Genomic DNA, 15,581 nt, shown 5'->3' with positions numbered 1-15,581 from the left:
TCTGAGTAGAGCCTGAGAGACTTTTAAATTTAAAAAAAAAAAATTAAGTGAGCATGCCTATTTTATATGTTAACTTCTGTACAGAGAATGTTAAAATTAAATTCACTAGTTAGATCTCTGGAGATGATTTATAAAACTTCTAAATGTATCTTGACTTAAATATTATTGTAAATTTTATAGAGAAAAACATCTATATTCCTCATGTTAGGTGCAACCTATCCAGGTGACAAAAGAAATATGAAAATATTAAAAATCACAAAATTCTAAAAAGAAAGTTTTATTACCAATTACTCAAGTTTTGATTTGTTTATATTTATGAATGGCCTTTTGAGATCTGCCAAGTAATAATTTTTTTTTTTCCCCAGAATTACCCCTGGACTACAGATTTTCAAGATTCTCTTCCAGCAGTTCAAAAACAGCTGGCTATTATCCAAACCCTCCACTGATCTTATCAAATAATGAGACACTGACAACCAAATAAACTGTCTTAACTGAAAAAGGAAGAACCATATATGCAACAAGTGTACTGTAAAAATATTACCTTTCAAAAATACTGTAAAATGCTTTATAGGAACAAATTCTTAATGATAACTGACAAGAAATTGATGTTTTTCCACAGGTCTCCTTTCTGTATAGACCATCTTGATGCGCAACAATTCTCATTAGATTATAATCACAGTATCTTATAACTGAAAAGAACCTTAATATTTTCTATACGGATAGTTCTGAGATTAGGATTCACCTAGGGATTAGGACTCATCTGTGTAATATATACACATATTCACACAGACAAACACATACATATTGACACACATGCCTAGACCAGTGGCTCTCAAAGTGTAGTCCCCAAACCACTAACAGAGCATCACCTGAGAATCTGATAGAAATACAAATTTGCAGGCTCCACACAAGGCCTGCAGAATCAGAAGCTCAAGGAATGCTACCCAGCAACCTGTGTTTTAATATTGGTTTAATTGGTCTGGAAATATAGATGAGCATTAACATCTTTACCTGCCCTAGGAAAAATGTAGCCAGAATTGGGAACAACTGATCTATATCTGTTTCTTCCATTTATAACCAAAAACACTGAGTCTAGTGAGAACAAACTATCCAAGCTATCTATCAGGTTTTATGCTATTCTTACATTTTCCAAAACAAGGAGCTAAAGATTTCTTGTGAGACCACACAGGCAGTATGGGTCAGAAATGAGATGAGAAGCAACTCTTTCAACCTCTAATATTACTTATAAGGGTTCCCCCCCAATAATGTTAAAGGCTATATAATTAGTTTTCATTCACTCTTAAGGTATATATTCTCAATGGGACAAAAATTGGTTCTTGGGGTAAAAAAAAATTAGATAATGCAGTGAATTGTGCTCCTCCAAAACTCAGCCCTACCCAATAAATCTTACTCTTCAGCATTAATTTCTCTCGTTAGGGAGAAATAGAATTTTAAGTTAAATTTATTAATTAAATTTAATTTGGTTGAATTTAATATTTCCTGGGGGGGGAGATAGTAATGAAAAAAAGATTGAGAAAAACCCTTTAAGAGATTTTATAGTTAAACTACAACCCAGGATTACTGTGTTCCATGAGCTTTGTATAGTCCTCTAATAGTAGCTACTTGTAGCAAGATGTCTGGAGCCAGAAGTTTACAATAAATTCCTGGCTACTGTTTTATGTTGTAATTTCACTCTCTCCATGTCAGAAAACACAATGGTTGCTATCATTGTTTTACCTGGATTGTAGCAGAGAACTTAACATATTGATGCATGCAATGAAAAGATAAATATTTCATTAAATTTTTAAATGCTCAAATAATCCCAAATGTATTACGGGAATGAGTATCTCAGGGTGGGTAAACAGTTACTGAAATTTTTTCCTTAATGTCAGTAGCTCTGTTTGATATCTACTGATAAGTATATGGTAATGTATTTGAAATTGATTTCCAAAATCTTATTGGAATATGGTAACAAACACACAATCAGCTTAGGGCTAAATGAAAGATACTGTCTCATGTATGCAAATAGATATTTAATTTCTTTAAAAATAAAGCTATTTTTTCTTATGTGAATTTATTTTGTCAATGGGAAAGAAGAATGTATCTTTAAATGCTTATAAACTATTATTAATATGAAAAATGAGAACCCCAAAATATGTCAATTACACATTTTTGTCCCTAAGGAGTGAAAAAAAAATGGGCTCAAGTTCAAAGTTCTCATCCTACTTTTACTTCTAGTTAGGTAAGGGGTCCCAACAAGTAACCAACTACCCAATCAGACCTGTTTTTTTCATCTTGTCAAGACAAGGTGAAAGTTTATTTCCAAGTTTCCTACCATCCTTCCAGCAGACTCAGTTCTTCTAATGAATGCTATTTTTCTGTTGAACTATAATTAGACCTTTTAAGTTTTTTTATTTCATTTTTTCTAAAAAGTACCAGTGTTTCTAATTGTGTATGAAAAGTAAAAATAATTTTTAAATGGCACTATAAAAGTTAAAAAGAGAAGAAAAGCTGTATATTCTTTAATAAAGTTAAATGAAGAAAGAAAGCTGGAAAACTGTGTAAGTGGACAGAGGATTTAAGTTTAATATTAGCATGCAGGCAAACATTCATCATCTGAAAGAGGACTAAAAATAAATACAAGAGATTTTAGATTTTCGGGGCGCCTGGGTGGCTCAGTGGGTTAAAGCCGCCACCTTCGGCTCAGGTTGTGACCTCAGGGTCCTGGGATCGAGCCCCACATCAGGCTCTCTGCTCGGTGGGGAGCCTGCTTCCTCCCTCTCTCTCTGCCTGCCTCTCTGCCTACTTGTGATCTCTGTCTGTCAAATAAATAAAAAAAAAATTAAAAAAAAAAAAGAGAGATTTTAGATTTTCTTTGCTGGCCACTTTTGATCTCATCAGCAGAGGAGAGATCTGAATGTCACAGTGGTAAAAGTTTGTCAGAATTTGGTTTTTGGAATATTGAGGTAGCAGAAAATTCAGTTAAACCATGAATTAATTGCAATCTAAAATCAACAAAAGGGGATTCTTGAAATTCATGGGTCTGAACTGCACAGGTCTGCTTATATGCAAATGTTTCTTGATATAGTACTGTAAATGTATTTTCCTTATGATTTTAACATGTTCTCTTTTCTAGCTTACTTTATTATAAAAATGTAGCATATAATACATATACAAAGTATGTGTTAATGTTATCAGTTAACAGTAGGGTTTTAGTAGTCAAGTTTGGCAGGGTAGTCAAACATTACACGGATTTTTTACTATGCAAGGGAGAGGGGGCCCTAATTCCCACATTAAAGAGTCAACTATACTTCTGAGTTTTTTAACCTGAAATCAGTTATTACCCCCTCCAATTTTCATATCCAACAACTTTAAATATATTTAAAGCAAAAAAAGAAAAAAATACACACACACACATATATGTACACACTTATATATGTATACCCATACTTGAATTGGTGTGAATGAAAGTCAAATCTATACGATTATTATATATAACAAACCAGCATAAAATAGAATGTCAAACTCTCATAACCTTGACTATATTAGAGTCATATGGATAGCTTTTTCTTAAATATGTTACAGTAACATACCCTTACCTCTTCTCAGGGTGTTCAGAAGAAGGTTATTGTAAGAGTTGACTTCCAGAGTACTATAAAACAGGGATATACTCAAGAGTTAACTCACCCAGTGTGCTGCCCATGAAAATCCTTGGGCATGGTCCGGTCCACATTGGGTAAATTCAAAAAGGTGTCTCTTGTTGGTCTCTAGAATCATCCTCAGAAATAATGGTTAAAAAAATTATGGCAATGAGTGCTAACTCTTCACCAGGCTACTTCATGTTCCCTATTTATCCCTTACAGCATGCCTATAAGGTGTGCATAATAACTAAAATTTTACAGAGAAGGACATTGAAATTCACGGAGGTTAAATAACATAATTACTCAAAACTGTACTGTTACTAAGGATCAGAGTCTGTACATGAGCCCAAGTTTCACCCCAGAACTCATGCCATTAGTTGACTGACACCTTAAAGTCTTCCAACATTGTAAGATTGGGGCAAATTATCAGTCTAAAACCATACTTCAAATTTAACAGTCACACCACAGCAGGACATGTAAGGGATTACAAATAAAGACTCAGACTCTGTCCTAAAGTAACAATTTAGTAAAAAAATAATAAAGCAAAGATCTATGACCTAGAACTTACCTGGGAGAGTAAAATAGAGAACCAAGAATCACGGAGTCCTAAAATGTATAATGAAGTCTACTCTTCTTAGAAGCCACGTATACTAAAGTCATAGTAAGCAGGTCTATTTCTTCATATTCAGGTTCAAATGTTCACCTTGCATACTTAGCAAATTTCCCCTCTGGTGCTGAGAAAACCAAAATGGAAAAGGAATAATGAAGACTGATCCAAGTAAACTTAATGGGAGATGGGATATCTGGGCCTATTGAGAGAAGTTGGGTCAGGTCATTAATTAGAAAAACTACTACAATATTACATAGACTGCTTGACAGTTTTCCATACCTGTTTCTCAGAGTCTTTAAAAGAAGAAAAAAAAAAAAAAAAAAAAACCCCTATTTTACTTTATTGGTGCTTTGGCCTTGGCACTTTCTTGGTAAAGATTAAAACTTAATATAGTTTAATAATGAGAAGGATGGGGTACCTGGCTGGCTCACAGTTGGTAGAGCATGAGACTCTTGATCTTGGATGTGAATTTAGCCTCACCTTGAGGGGTAGTGTGTACTTAAAATTTTTAAAAAATACTTTAAAAAATTAATTAAAATAAATTACTAGAACCTATTAAAAGCAATCACTATGTTGAATCAATTAGAAAATACTCAAATTCTCTAAATTTAATACAAATGTCAACATTTTACAGTTCCTAGCAACTAAATTTCATAAATATTTAAAGTCCTTTTTGTACATTTACTCCCTTTGATGAAGTCAACAAACTGCTAATTTCATTCATTTTTGCGGCAATTATCAAATTGCATTTGTAGGGCGCCTGAGTGGCTCAATGGGTTAGAGCCTCTGCCTTTGGCTCAGGTCATGATCTCGGGGTCCTGGGATCGAAGCCCACATCTGGCTCTCTGCTCAGCAGGGAGCCTGCTTCCCCATCTCTCTCTGCCTGCCTCTCTGCCTACTTGTGATCTGTCAAATAAATAAATAAAATAATTAAGGAAAAAAAAAAGATTGCATTTGTAAATTTCCGTAGTGTTTTAATCTGTGACTGTATGGAACCCTGTATTAAGTGATAAAAAGTAACCTTTCAAAGACCAATCATGGATGCCTGGTGGCTCAGTCGTTAAGTGTCTGCCTTCAGCTCAGGTCATGATCCCAGGATCCTGGGATCAAGTCCAACATCGGGCTCCTTTTGCCTGCCACTCTCCCTGCTTGTGCTCTCTCTTTCTTTCTGACAGATAAATAAAATCCTAAAAAAAAAAAAAAGAAGAAAAAAGAACCAATAATGAATGAATGAAGAATAACTTCAACTGAGTCCTGATTATTCACATGAGTTTTGTTTTGTTTTATGCCAAATTTAGTACAGATATTTGTAACAGTGGAAGATACCCTAGGCTTGAAATAAAAAAAATATACATTTCAGTGACTTGCATCTTAGGCACATTTACTTCAACTTTCTGAGCCTGTTTTCTCAAATATTTAAATGGAGATAGTAAGATCTGTGTCAGAACTATGAAAGTAACAGGACACAAGTGGATGTGCCAGATATACCGGGATTTCTTGAGACTGTCAAACTAGAGACAGTATCTTTGACACAAATCAGATATCCAAGGCTCAACTGTGAGTCTGTGGAGCAGGGGATTCAGTAACAATACAGGTAATTTTTGTTTCTATGATAAACACTGATTACAGAAATGACTCAACTAGACATAAAGGAGAAGCAGAAATAGCAACAGCAGTAGTGGGAGATGGGACCCTGAGTAAGAAAAGCTAGAGAAGCCTTTTGTCATTGTCTAGTCTTAGCTGAATATCCAGAAATGGAGTAGAATGCTCATGGAGATTCTGTTATGTGGGGTCCAGGGAAATTATGAAGGATGACCCTACTAACAGCAATATGGTCTGAGCAGACCAAATGATACTTTGGTGAACAGAGGAGAGAACCTCACTTAACTTATTTGGAGGCCTGCATAAGGAATAATTTGAGTCTAGAATTGAAAAAGAAAAAAAGCCAATGAAAAGAAATGGGGCAGGGATATGGGAGTAAACCAATTAATCGGTAAGTGAAAACTACATAATGTCTAATTGAGTCTAACTTAACAGAACAGAAATCTAACAAATGACTGGCGCCAACCTATTAGAAAAATGAATACCATTGGTTACAGCTGATGATAAACCAAGGGCAACAAAAATGACACTTTTCTGACCATGTCCAGAAAGGAGAGAATGCTTGAAACAGGTGCTTGACAATGCAGAAAAAAACTATCAGTGAATTGAAAAGGTAAAATAGAGTATGGATTTTGGATCAGAGTATAGTTTGCAAAGAAAACCTAGCTCTCTGAAACTTAGGTTCTCCAGGTCTAGAAAAACTACATACTTAAGTAAAACCTGCAAGTATGAATTGCATCAAGAGTCAGCGGGTCCCTTTAATAATAATTTGGGGCCATTTATGTAAAATTTTTGTTTAGATGGCTAAAAATACCATTCATTTTCACAGGTCTTGCAATATCCACAGCCCCCTCAACTCCAGAGAATGCAGAAGTATTTAGCTCTAAAACCTTCATGTGACAGTTGCTGAGTAGCAAAACATTACTAATTAGATTGAGATGTCTGAGATCATTTGTTTCTAGACACTACATGTCAATCACAATTTTTGTTATTCTTTTTAGAGCACGACAGTGTTGTAAGAAAAGAAATTAAGCACTTACAGAGTACAGTAATTAATTTCTTCCAAAAGTCTATCTTAAGCCCACTGAGAAAAAAATAAGATCAGTTAACATAAACGTAGTAAACAAGAATGGTGCATTAAAAATCGTTTTCCACTAAGCAAAGTTAGAGAAAGACAAATACCATTATCTCATTCATTCATATGAATTTAAGAAACAAACAAAAAAAGGGGGAAAAAAAGACAAAAGGAGAAACAGACTCTAATTTATAGAGAACAAACTGATGGCTACCAGAGGGGCGAGGGTGAGGGCGTGGGTTAAATGGGTGATGGGGATTAGGAGTACACTTGCTAAGATGAGTACAGGGTGTTATATGAAACTGTTAAATCACTGTATTGTAGGCCTGAAACTAATATAACACTGTATGTTAATTAACTGTATGTTAATTAACTGGAATTAAAATAAAAACTTAAAAAGCCAAAAATGTTTTCTACTAAAAACAGTTTAGTACAGACTAAAATTTAAAAAAAAAAAAAAAATGGTGCTTCAGTTGCCTTCAAGAACTGCACTAGTTGAGCAGGAAAAATTTTGTTCATGAGCATAAAGTTAGTTACTTCTTATTTACCATTTTTCAAGAAAAAAGTCCTAGAAATTTGGTGGCTTTTTTTTTTTTTTTTTTGAAGTTCAGGGCAATGCCTACTGTGACAATTTGGTAACTTTAATGATTTCCCGACCTTTTATTAGCCTAGACAACACAGAACTTTATTTTTATTTTTTGGTGAAAACAAGAAGTACAGCAGTGACAGACTTTATTTTTCCTTTACGCACATAAAAGAAGACTAAAGTACTTAACGATCCTTATTTAGTCTGACAGAGCAATTCTACAAGTACGTACACTGGTTAGGAACATAAGATGTCAAGTACAACATTACTATTAGGGCAAGAAATATCAAGACAATAGAGTTATGTTTTTCTTCTTGAGATTACTTTCACAAGACAGCAACAATTTGCAAAATTTCAAAGATCACATTCAAATTATATTTCTTAGAATAGAACTATATATGAAGACAGACCAGAACAAGCTGATATATTAACGACTATTCACAGGTTTCATACTGCACAGGAACAATTTTGATATTTTTGCACACATTCTCAATTACAAGCAAAAAGCAGGCCTGTAAATGTCAATTTTGCCAGCAAGCAAAAACAGAGAAAGGAATTCATAGGATTTTACTCAAATACAGTGAAATAAGAAGCACATACCATTAATCTTCCACACAGAAAATATTTCCACACAGAAAAATATCCTACAATAATAGAGAGAAAACATTCAGCCTTGCATTTTTGTGTATAAAAATCTACTGGTGAATTCAAGGGAATCAGGGAAAACTACTCCAAGTATCCTCTTTAAACATCAACCACTTTGATTCTCCCACCTTCCTGGGAAAAGCTTCAGGGACCTCTCCCCACCATCCCCAACCCTGCAGGGTTCCAGTCTTTCCCGTGCCTTTCCAAGAATACTCCACAGCAGGTTCATTTCTGTTTCTGGGCTTTCGGGTTCCTCCGCCTACAGCACCCTCCCCACCTGCTGTGCCCTGGCCTCCCAAACACACAGAGCTTAGGGGAAAGGCAGAGAGTCCTTACTATCACTACATACCGCCCAAGTAAGACAGCCCTGACAGCACTGCTGTCCCACCTACTAGAAACTGTCCTGGAAATCCAGACAGACACCACACATCCCCATATACCCCTAGGAGGGAAACTTGGCATCTCCCACATGTAGACTGCAGCCTGCTCCCTAGTTTTCTGGGGACAGAAGCAGAGAAGGAAATGTGGAAGCGGAGGAGAACCAGAAAGGCCAGGATGGAGGCCCCTGGGACATCAGAGCAGTAATAAAATAGAGGACAGGGGTGACCCTCAAAATGCTGCCCTGGGGTTATTTCTAAGTGATCCAAGGCCACCACCCCCCAAATTTCCAAATTTGGAAAAGAAAGGTGAAAAGAAAAAAAAAAAAAAAGAGTGAGAAAAAGTAGAGTGAAACTAAGTTTTGGTTGCTCTACACCACAACCTGCTCGGGTCTGCCTTAAAATCCATCACTGTGAGGCCCCCTGTCTTTCCCCTCTGCCTCTCAAACTAAACTCAGGAAACACACAGGTGTTGGTAAATGGACAGGGGAAAAGGGTGGGGTTGTCAAAGCTGGCCCAAAAGAACACTGCTCATAACAACCTACACAGGTCTCCCTTTGAAACTTTCAGACCCTACTAAAAACAAAGTAGGGGGAGGCGTGAGGGCAGAAGAGCACAGATAGAGATCTGGAGTCTATTGTGCAGTGAATGCCTTTCTCCCTCTGGACACAGTCAAGTTGAGAGCAAATTTAAAAAGCCTGCTTTTGCCAGTTTGATTTTGTTTCTGATCTATAACTGTTTCAGAGAGAGGGGGAGGAAGGGAGGGAGAGGGAAGTGGAAGGTGTGGGGGGGAGGGAGAGAGAGAAAGATAATAGATACAGAACACCCCACAAACCAGAATGACCTCTCCCCCAGTGCCCTCACCCAGCAACTTTCCTGCTATCATTCTGAGAATGAGTGCAAGACTTAGCAGGGGGATGCCTAACAAAGTGGCCAGATTAAGGGTGGTTTGTTGGCTACAGCTCAGAAAGCCTAACTGCTGGAAGGGAACCATTACCAGCCTTGCTTGGGGAACCATCACATACGCCTGCCCAACCTGCCCAAGAGCCAATTGGGTTTATAGGTAACCATCTGATGGGGCAGGGGGTTGGAGGGGAAGTTCCCTATGTGCTGCCTGAGAGCTTAAATCCACAGACAGTTGCTGAGGAAGCAGGCAATGGTGCCTATGCAAAGCTCATCCAGAAGGCTAAGAGCAGGTTTGGGTGAGCCACAGCACAGACCTTCATACTCACCTGTCAGTACCTGTTCACAAAGCAGAGTGCCCAAAGGCAAAAGAAGACTAATGCAGTTAACACTGAACACCTCTCATCTGTTACCTCATTCATGCCTAGTAGCCACCCACCAGCCACCTTATTCTGCCACATAACAAGCTGGGTGGATGGCACAGGCCAGGAAGGCAGCTAGGAACCAGTCAGTGGTAGGCAGAATGTCCAGTTTGGGTTGACGGCTGGCATCATCTAGATCAGCTTCATCTTGCAACGGTGAAATTCAAAGAACTTGACATACAGTACATGGGTATCAGGAGGACAGTCAGCATAAAGTATGAAGCCCAGCTAGTTATCTGCAAAGGTATTTCAAGCTTCTTTGTGGTAGGTAACCACTTAAAAAACTCGGAGAAGACCATGGTCACAGACAGGGCCCAAGGCATGCAAAGGAAGGCAGTGCCTCTCTATCTACAGCATCATGTGCTTGGCATAGAAGCAGTACAAGGCCATGCACTTGGAACATGTAACAGGACACAGAAGAGCATAAAGGTCCAGAGGAAGAAGAACACAAGCATATGAGTCAACCTTGCAAATGACTGTTGGAGATTTAGAAGAACCAAAGGATAAAATAGTCCAGTGTGAAGAGAAAGCAAATAGCAGACTGCATGCTGTTGGCTAAGCATAGGTTCAAAGGGAGGTGGCCAGGAGACTTGTGCTGGAGCTTCTCCCAAGGTCATCAGTTAGCCAGACTGGAACCTGAAGGACCTGGGGCTCTCCACTGGCTGCCTTGCTGGGTCTCGGATTCCACGGCGAGGCCCTTCACCCATCAGGTAGTACTGTAGGGGATTGGGCCACAGTTCTGCTTTGATAATCTCAGCAATCCTGTCGAATTCTAGAAGGCTGTGGTCTGAGAACCAGTTAAAGAAACTGGGGATAGTGTTTCCTTCCCGGTTCCTGTGGATATGGGACTGGGGGTCTTGGCCCCTGTGCCAGCGGATTGGAGTGGAAAGAGACACCACCCTTCCGGAGGATCTGCGCTCATATTCTTTGACAAGCCCCTCATTTCGGAAGTAGGGGTTGCTCTGAAAGATGAACTTGAATTTGCAGCCGGCTCTTGGGTGTTTGAGCTCTTCCACCTCCAAATTGATCATGTACCTCATCATGTCTTCATCTTGGCCACTGATCATAGGTGACAGCTGGGGGTGGTTCCGAAAGGCAGTGACCCAGAAACCTGGGATATTCTGGATAATGAAACTTCTGCGCTGCATATGAAGCCTTCGCATGCGGCCAAACTTGCGCTCCAGCTGAAGGAAGGCCCTGTCGGCCTGGGCATTTACGTTGGACAGCTCCTGATCGATGGCCTCCAGCGAATCCATGCAGTTATTCATCTTCGGGGCCTTGCCCCGGGCCTCCTCTTTCATTCCTCCTACCACCTTCTTTTCCTTCTGCATCGCCTTCTTTTCCTCCACCACCTCCTCTGCTCCTCCCTCCTTTTCCGCAGCCGCTGAAGCGGCGCACTTTTTGGTCGTCATTTCCTTGGCCTTCGCCCCAGCCATCATCTGAGACCCCAGCCCCCCTGCGCCACAGGCTTCTAGAGCTTTCTCCCCAGCAGGGCCCTGCGGCTCTCTAGGCTGACAGCCATTTTCCTGGCTATTGTCGGTCGCCACCGCGGCGGAGGCTGAGGCAGGGGCTGCTGCCAAGCCTTCCGTGGGGAGCAGAACCTCTCTCTGACCCGATCTGGTCGCTACACGGCCGCGACTCCCAAAAATGCGAACGCGGAGCACCGGGGCACAACTAGCCGGGTTCTGGGGTGCGCCTCCCTCCGCGGCGGCCTCCAAACTGCCCTCACCTGTGTCCGCCATCACCGGCGTCGCCTCGGTTTCCTCGCCCTGGCACTGGCTTAGGTCCGGATGTCCCGGGGCAGGCTCGGCAGTAGTTTGGCCGCAGTCTTGAGCGGCAGGAAGATCGTTGCCCTCGTCCAGGCCGCTCATTTTGGTAGAAGGCAGACCTGCAGGAGGAGAGCGTCCCTTGTCCTCCGCAGAAGCCGCGCTCCGCCCCGATCCACCCCTCTCTTCGACTCTGGGGGATGCTGCTATGACAACCGGTGACGTCACGGCAGCGGCGCCGTCACATCGCGCGAGAATTCGCGGAGCCTTGTGATTACCTCAGTCAAGGGTATGCCTTTGTCTTTGCGTGATGAGATGTGTTTCGTCCTTTTGGAAAGGGTTTGATTTACGCGACGGGGGGCAGACCAAATCCAAACATGTGAGAGTTGTGTTAATGTGCATTTCAAAGGCTCTGAATGAAATTCTAAGCCACCTACGCTCTTAATTTTCTCTTAAAATATTTACTTAAAGGTTAAGTCATTGTTCAAGTGGGTCAGCTCATAGGGCCTTTCGTGGATAGTAAGGTGGATTCAGCAGTTCACATGTCTGCTTTCTTAATGTACATATTCATGACTGTTACTAAAGAGTCGAGATGAGAGGATTCTCAGTGGCTCAGTGGGTTAAGCCTCTACCTTCGGTTCAGGTCATGATTTCAGGGTCCTAGGATGGAGCCCCCAGTTGGGCTCTCTGCTGAGCAGGGAGCCTGCTCCCCACGCTTCCCCCGCACCTGCAATCTCTCTTTCTGTCAAATAAATAAATAAACTCTTTAAAAAAAAAAAAAAGAATTGAGATGAGCGGAGTTTCATCTTTAAGAGAACTGTTGGTCTAAAAACTTAGGGGGAAAAAAAAAAACTTAGGAACAGTGGAAATTGAAACTTTTTTCATCCTAATAAGACAAAATGAATTATTTCTTGTGTTTATGTGTGTTGGCCAGCACCTATAAAGATGTTGGACAATATTTCCTCTTCATTTTTAACTAATATAAGTAGGAAATGTATTTTCCTTACTTAGAGTTGACCTGTTGACCCGTTGACGCTATATAATCCTTATATAGAAGGAGTTCTTGCTTTATAATGCTTGTAGGCATGAAGCCAGCAAATAGTTGCCAAAATTTTCCCCTGTGATAATTTACTGCAGGACAGAAGTAATAATCAACTGTTTGCAGGCACTGAAACTATTAATTGTCCAAATTAACATATTTTAAGTAACACTCAATGCTAATGTTAAAATATTTACTTAAAATTTGTCTTTTCAAGTCAGCTCATATGACTCATCTAACAGTGATGTCAACTCTGTGTGTTGTTTTGTTAATCCTTAGATGAATACAAGAAACAAAGAAAACTTAAATTTTGCATATTTTTGTTTAACATTTTAAATTCATGTTAGAAAAAAATGTTTATGATTATAAATAACTCTTTTTAATAGAAACTACACTACAGAGCACCCCAGCTAATGATCACTTTTAAATTAGGGCTCAGAAGAGGATACAGTGAAAAGTAAGGATGTAGGAGAAACAGATTTGCAAAAAAGGTAGGTATATTGAGGGAAGTAGTGCAGACCCTGTGCAACTAAGAATGAGGTGCTCATAGAAAGATACTGGCTGACATTACAGAGAGACAGCCTCTCATGCAGCTTCATCATTTACCTCACAAAAGTTTACTAGAAAATTTATAAACAATTAAGATATTTTTGTACCCCCTAGTCAGCCTACTCAAGGACAGACTGTCCAGACTGACTCCTGCACCCAACCAGATAACCCACAGCAGTTGTGCAAACAAGATTCACTCTTCTCAGGCTACAATTACTTTTCTCTCCTTTTTTCCCTCTTTTAATAAATTCTATATTGTCTCTGTGGGGTGAAATCAGTATACTGATTTATCCTCTTTCTAAATAAGTAAACAATGTATTATAATTAAGTGACTTTATAATTAAGTGATTTTATGACTTTGGGTTATTCTTTGACACAACTCTGTTTCCTTTCTTAAGGAGGTTTTGTACTGTGGAAGGATTAATCCTCTAGGATTATAACCTGAGCCAAGAAGCAGAGAAGCAGCAAATGTTGAATGAAAGCTCCTTTGCCATACAAGAAAGAATTTGCTATTTGCAATGGAAAATTAGAAAATTACTAAAGACTACTACTACCTGTGAACCTTTTTCTCATTGCATGTATCAAACTTTTTAATAGTATCAAACTTTTTATGTATCAAACTTTTTATCTCCACTACTCGAAACATCCCCATGCCTAGCTTTGATTATTCCTGTCAATGGAATCATTTTCCATTAATGACAACCTGCCCATTCTTGAAACTCCATTCAATCTTACCTCATGTAGATTGCACTAGGCATTTTAATGCATTTAATTTCACAAACAAGGACCCAGGAATCACAGAGAAGTTAACTCACTCATGGTGAGATATTAATTGCCAAACTGCCTCTTCTCATCTCCCATGCATAACCTTTCCTTATCACCTTACCATTCTTATAGTCCTCTGAATTTCCATAGCTCTTATGACCTTCGCCATGCAATTTAGAACTTATCTTTTATCTTTAACTTTCTTGCTGGTTTTGTGCAGATGGGTCTCCTCATCCCAGCTAGACAAGGATGGCTGCACAGTGACTTCTTCCTTGGCATCTACTGCAGTATAGCCCAGTGACTATCTCATTGGAGATTGTAATGAATTTCATTATTTGATTAAATGAAAAATTTTATAGGTTTTACCGAAGTGAATAATAGGAGTATGCTAGTATTTTGAGTTCAGTGAATATATATTATAGGTATGAATTATTTTATTTGCATATTAGAATATAGGATTTTTGGTACACAACAAAGCCTGTTCTGCTGGCAACTGGCAATAAGCCTCACTACAGAGAAAAAGCTGTATCAGTAATATGACCATATGGAAAAATATTAGCAGGAAATGCCATGAAAATCTAAGAGGTTATTTTCATTTGCCACAAGACTAGGACTGTAACAAAAGTTCAAACAAATTAATATAGTCAAATAGGAATGACTTTACTAAAGTGTATTGTAAATACTGGAAGATTTAGGAAATACCCACTGTTGTTAATCTTGAACAAGTTTGTCTTTTTCAGAATTATAGGGTTTCTGGATATATATTCATTATACTTACTGTCTTCTAAATGTGTTATCTTATTTAATCCTCAAAACAGCCTGTGAGGTAACAATATTATGACCTCCATTTTACATTACCTCAGAAGGAATTCAACCAAAGAACTGAGTGGTTTATCCACTGTCACACAACAGCGATAGAGCCATAATCTGAACCCAGATAATCTGACTCAAGAACCTGCACACTCATTATATTGTCAGCAATTCTGCACAACGTATAAAATTCAAAAGCACTTTCTTAGAAATAAGACCATATGACTATCCCAATTTAATGTTAAATATTATCATCCTATTCCCCTCTGCCCATCCAGAAAGATACTAACAATTATTGGAGAAGTGCCCAGTTACTAAAATGAGATACAGGAATTCATGATCCTGGATTCAATGCTGTGAGTCAACAGTTTTCAGTCCATCAGATGTAACATTCTCTCTGTTCCTTTATTATTTCTTTATTGGTATTGTGTAGATCATCTTATTGGAGGAGGGCAAAAGACATGGGCTGCATTTCCATCTCTGCCTTCATGAGCAACGGAAATTTGGGCAAGTGGTTTAATTTTTTAATCTCAATTTCCACATTTTATAAAATGGAAATCATAAAGGGTACCTGGCTGGCTCAGTCAGTGGAGCATGCAACTTTTGATCTTGGGGTTGTGAGTTTGAGCCCTATGTTGTATATAGCCTACTTAGGAAAAAGGGAGGGGGGGTAGTAAGATCACCCAACCTGTTTTTATTCACTGCTCACAGTAATGGGTCCATAATGTAACATAGATGAACCTTCTTTGTAAGTTGCTTTCCTTCTCCCTCACCCCCATCTCCATCTTTCT

General features: G+C 39.0%; 2 protein-coding genes and 1 long non-coding RNA gene across 5 annotated transcripts in view; 1 reads left to right on the top strand and 2 right to left on the bottom strand.

Moving 5' to 3' along the window:
• Window positions 1–2,073, top strand: part of NT5DC1 (5'-nucleotidase domain containing 1) — a 141,532-nt gene extending 139,459 nt beyond the window's left edge. The window contains exon 12 of the mRNA XM_044244163.1: window positions 366–2,073. Within this exon, the coding sequence (XP_044100098.1) occupies window positions 366–481 (116 nt within the window). The 3' untranslated portion in view covers window positions 482–2,073. The remainder of the gene's footprint in view (window positions 1–365) is intronic.
• LOC122903379 overlaps window positions 1–4,203 on the bottom strand; it is a 29,778-nt gene extending 25,575 nt beyond the window's left edge. For all 3 annotated transcript variants that reach the window (XR_006383962.1, XR_006383961.1, XR_006383959.1), the window contains exon 1: window positions 3,688–4,203. This is a non-coding gene — a long non-coding RNA (uncharacterized LOC122903379). The remainder of the gene's footprint in view (window positions 1–3,687) is intronic.
• Window positions 4,204–7,591: 3,388 nt separating this feature from the next.
• TSPYL4 (TSPY like 4) lies at window positions 7,592–11,828 on the bottom strand. Its single transcript, XM_044244174.1, has one exon. The coding sequence runs from the start codon at window positions 11,730–11,732 to the stop codon at window positions 10,482–10,484; it is 1,251 nt and encodes a 416-aa protein (XP_044100109.1). The 5' UTR covers window positions 11,733–11,828; the 3' UTR covers window positions 7,592–10,481.
• Window positions 11,829–15,581: the final 3,753 nt, after the last annotated feature.

Source organism: Neovison vison, chromosome 1 (assembly GCF_020171115.1).
Source record: "Neovison vison isolate M4711 chromosome 1, ASM_NN_V1, whole genome shotgun sequence".
Taxonomy (NCBI): Eukaryota; Metazoa; Chordata; class Mammalia; order Carnivora; family Mustelidae; genus Neogale; species Neogale vison.
This window is presented reverse-complemented; position numbering and strand designations above follow the sequence as displayed.

Excerpts from the sequence above, each read along its gene's own strand:
- TSPYL4 (XM_044244174.1), bottom strand. The coding sequence starts at position 11,732 with ATGAGCGGCCTGGACGAGGGCAACGATCTTCCTGCCGCTCAAGACTGC.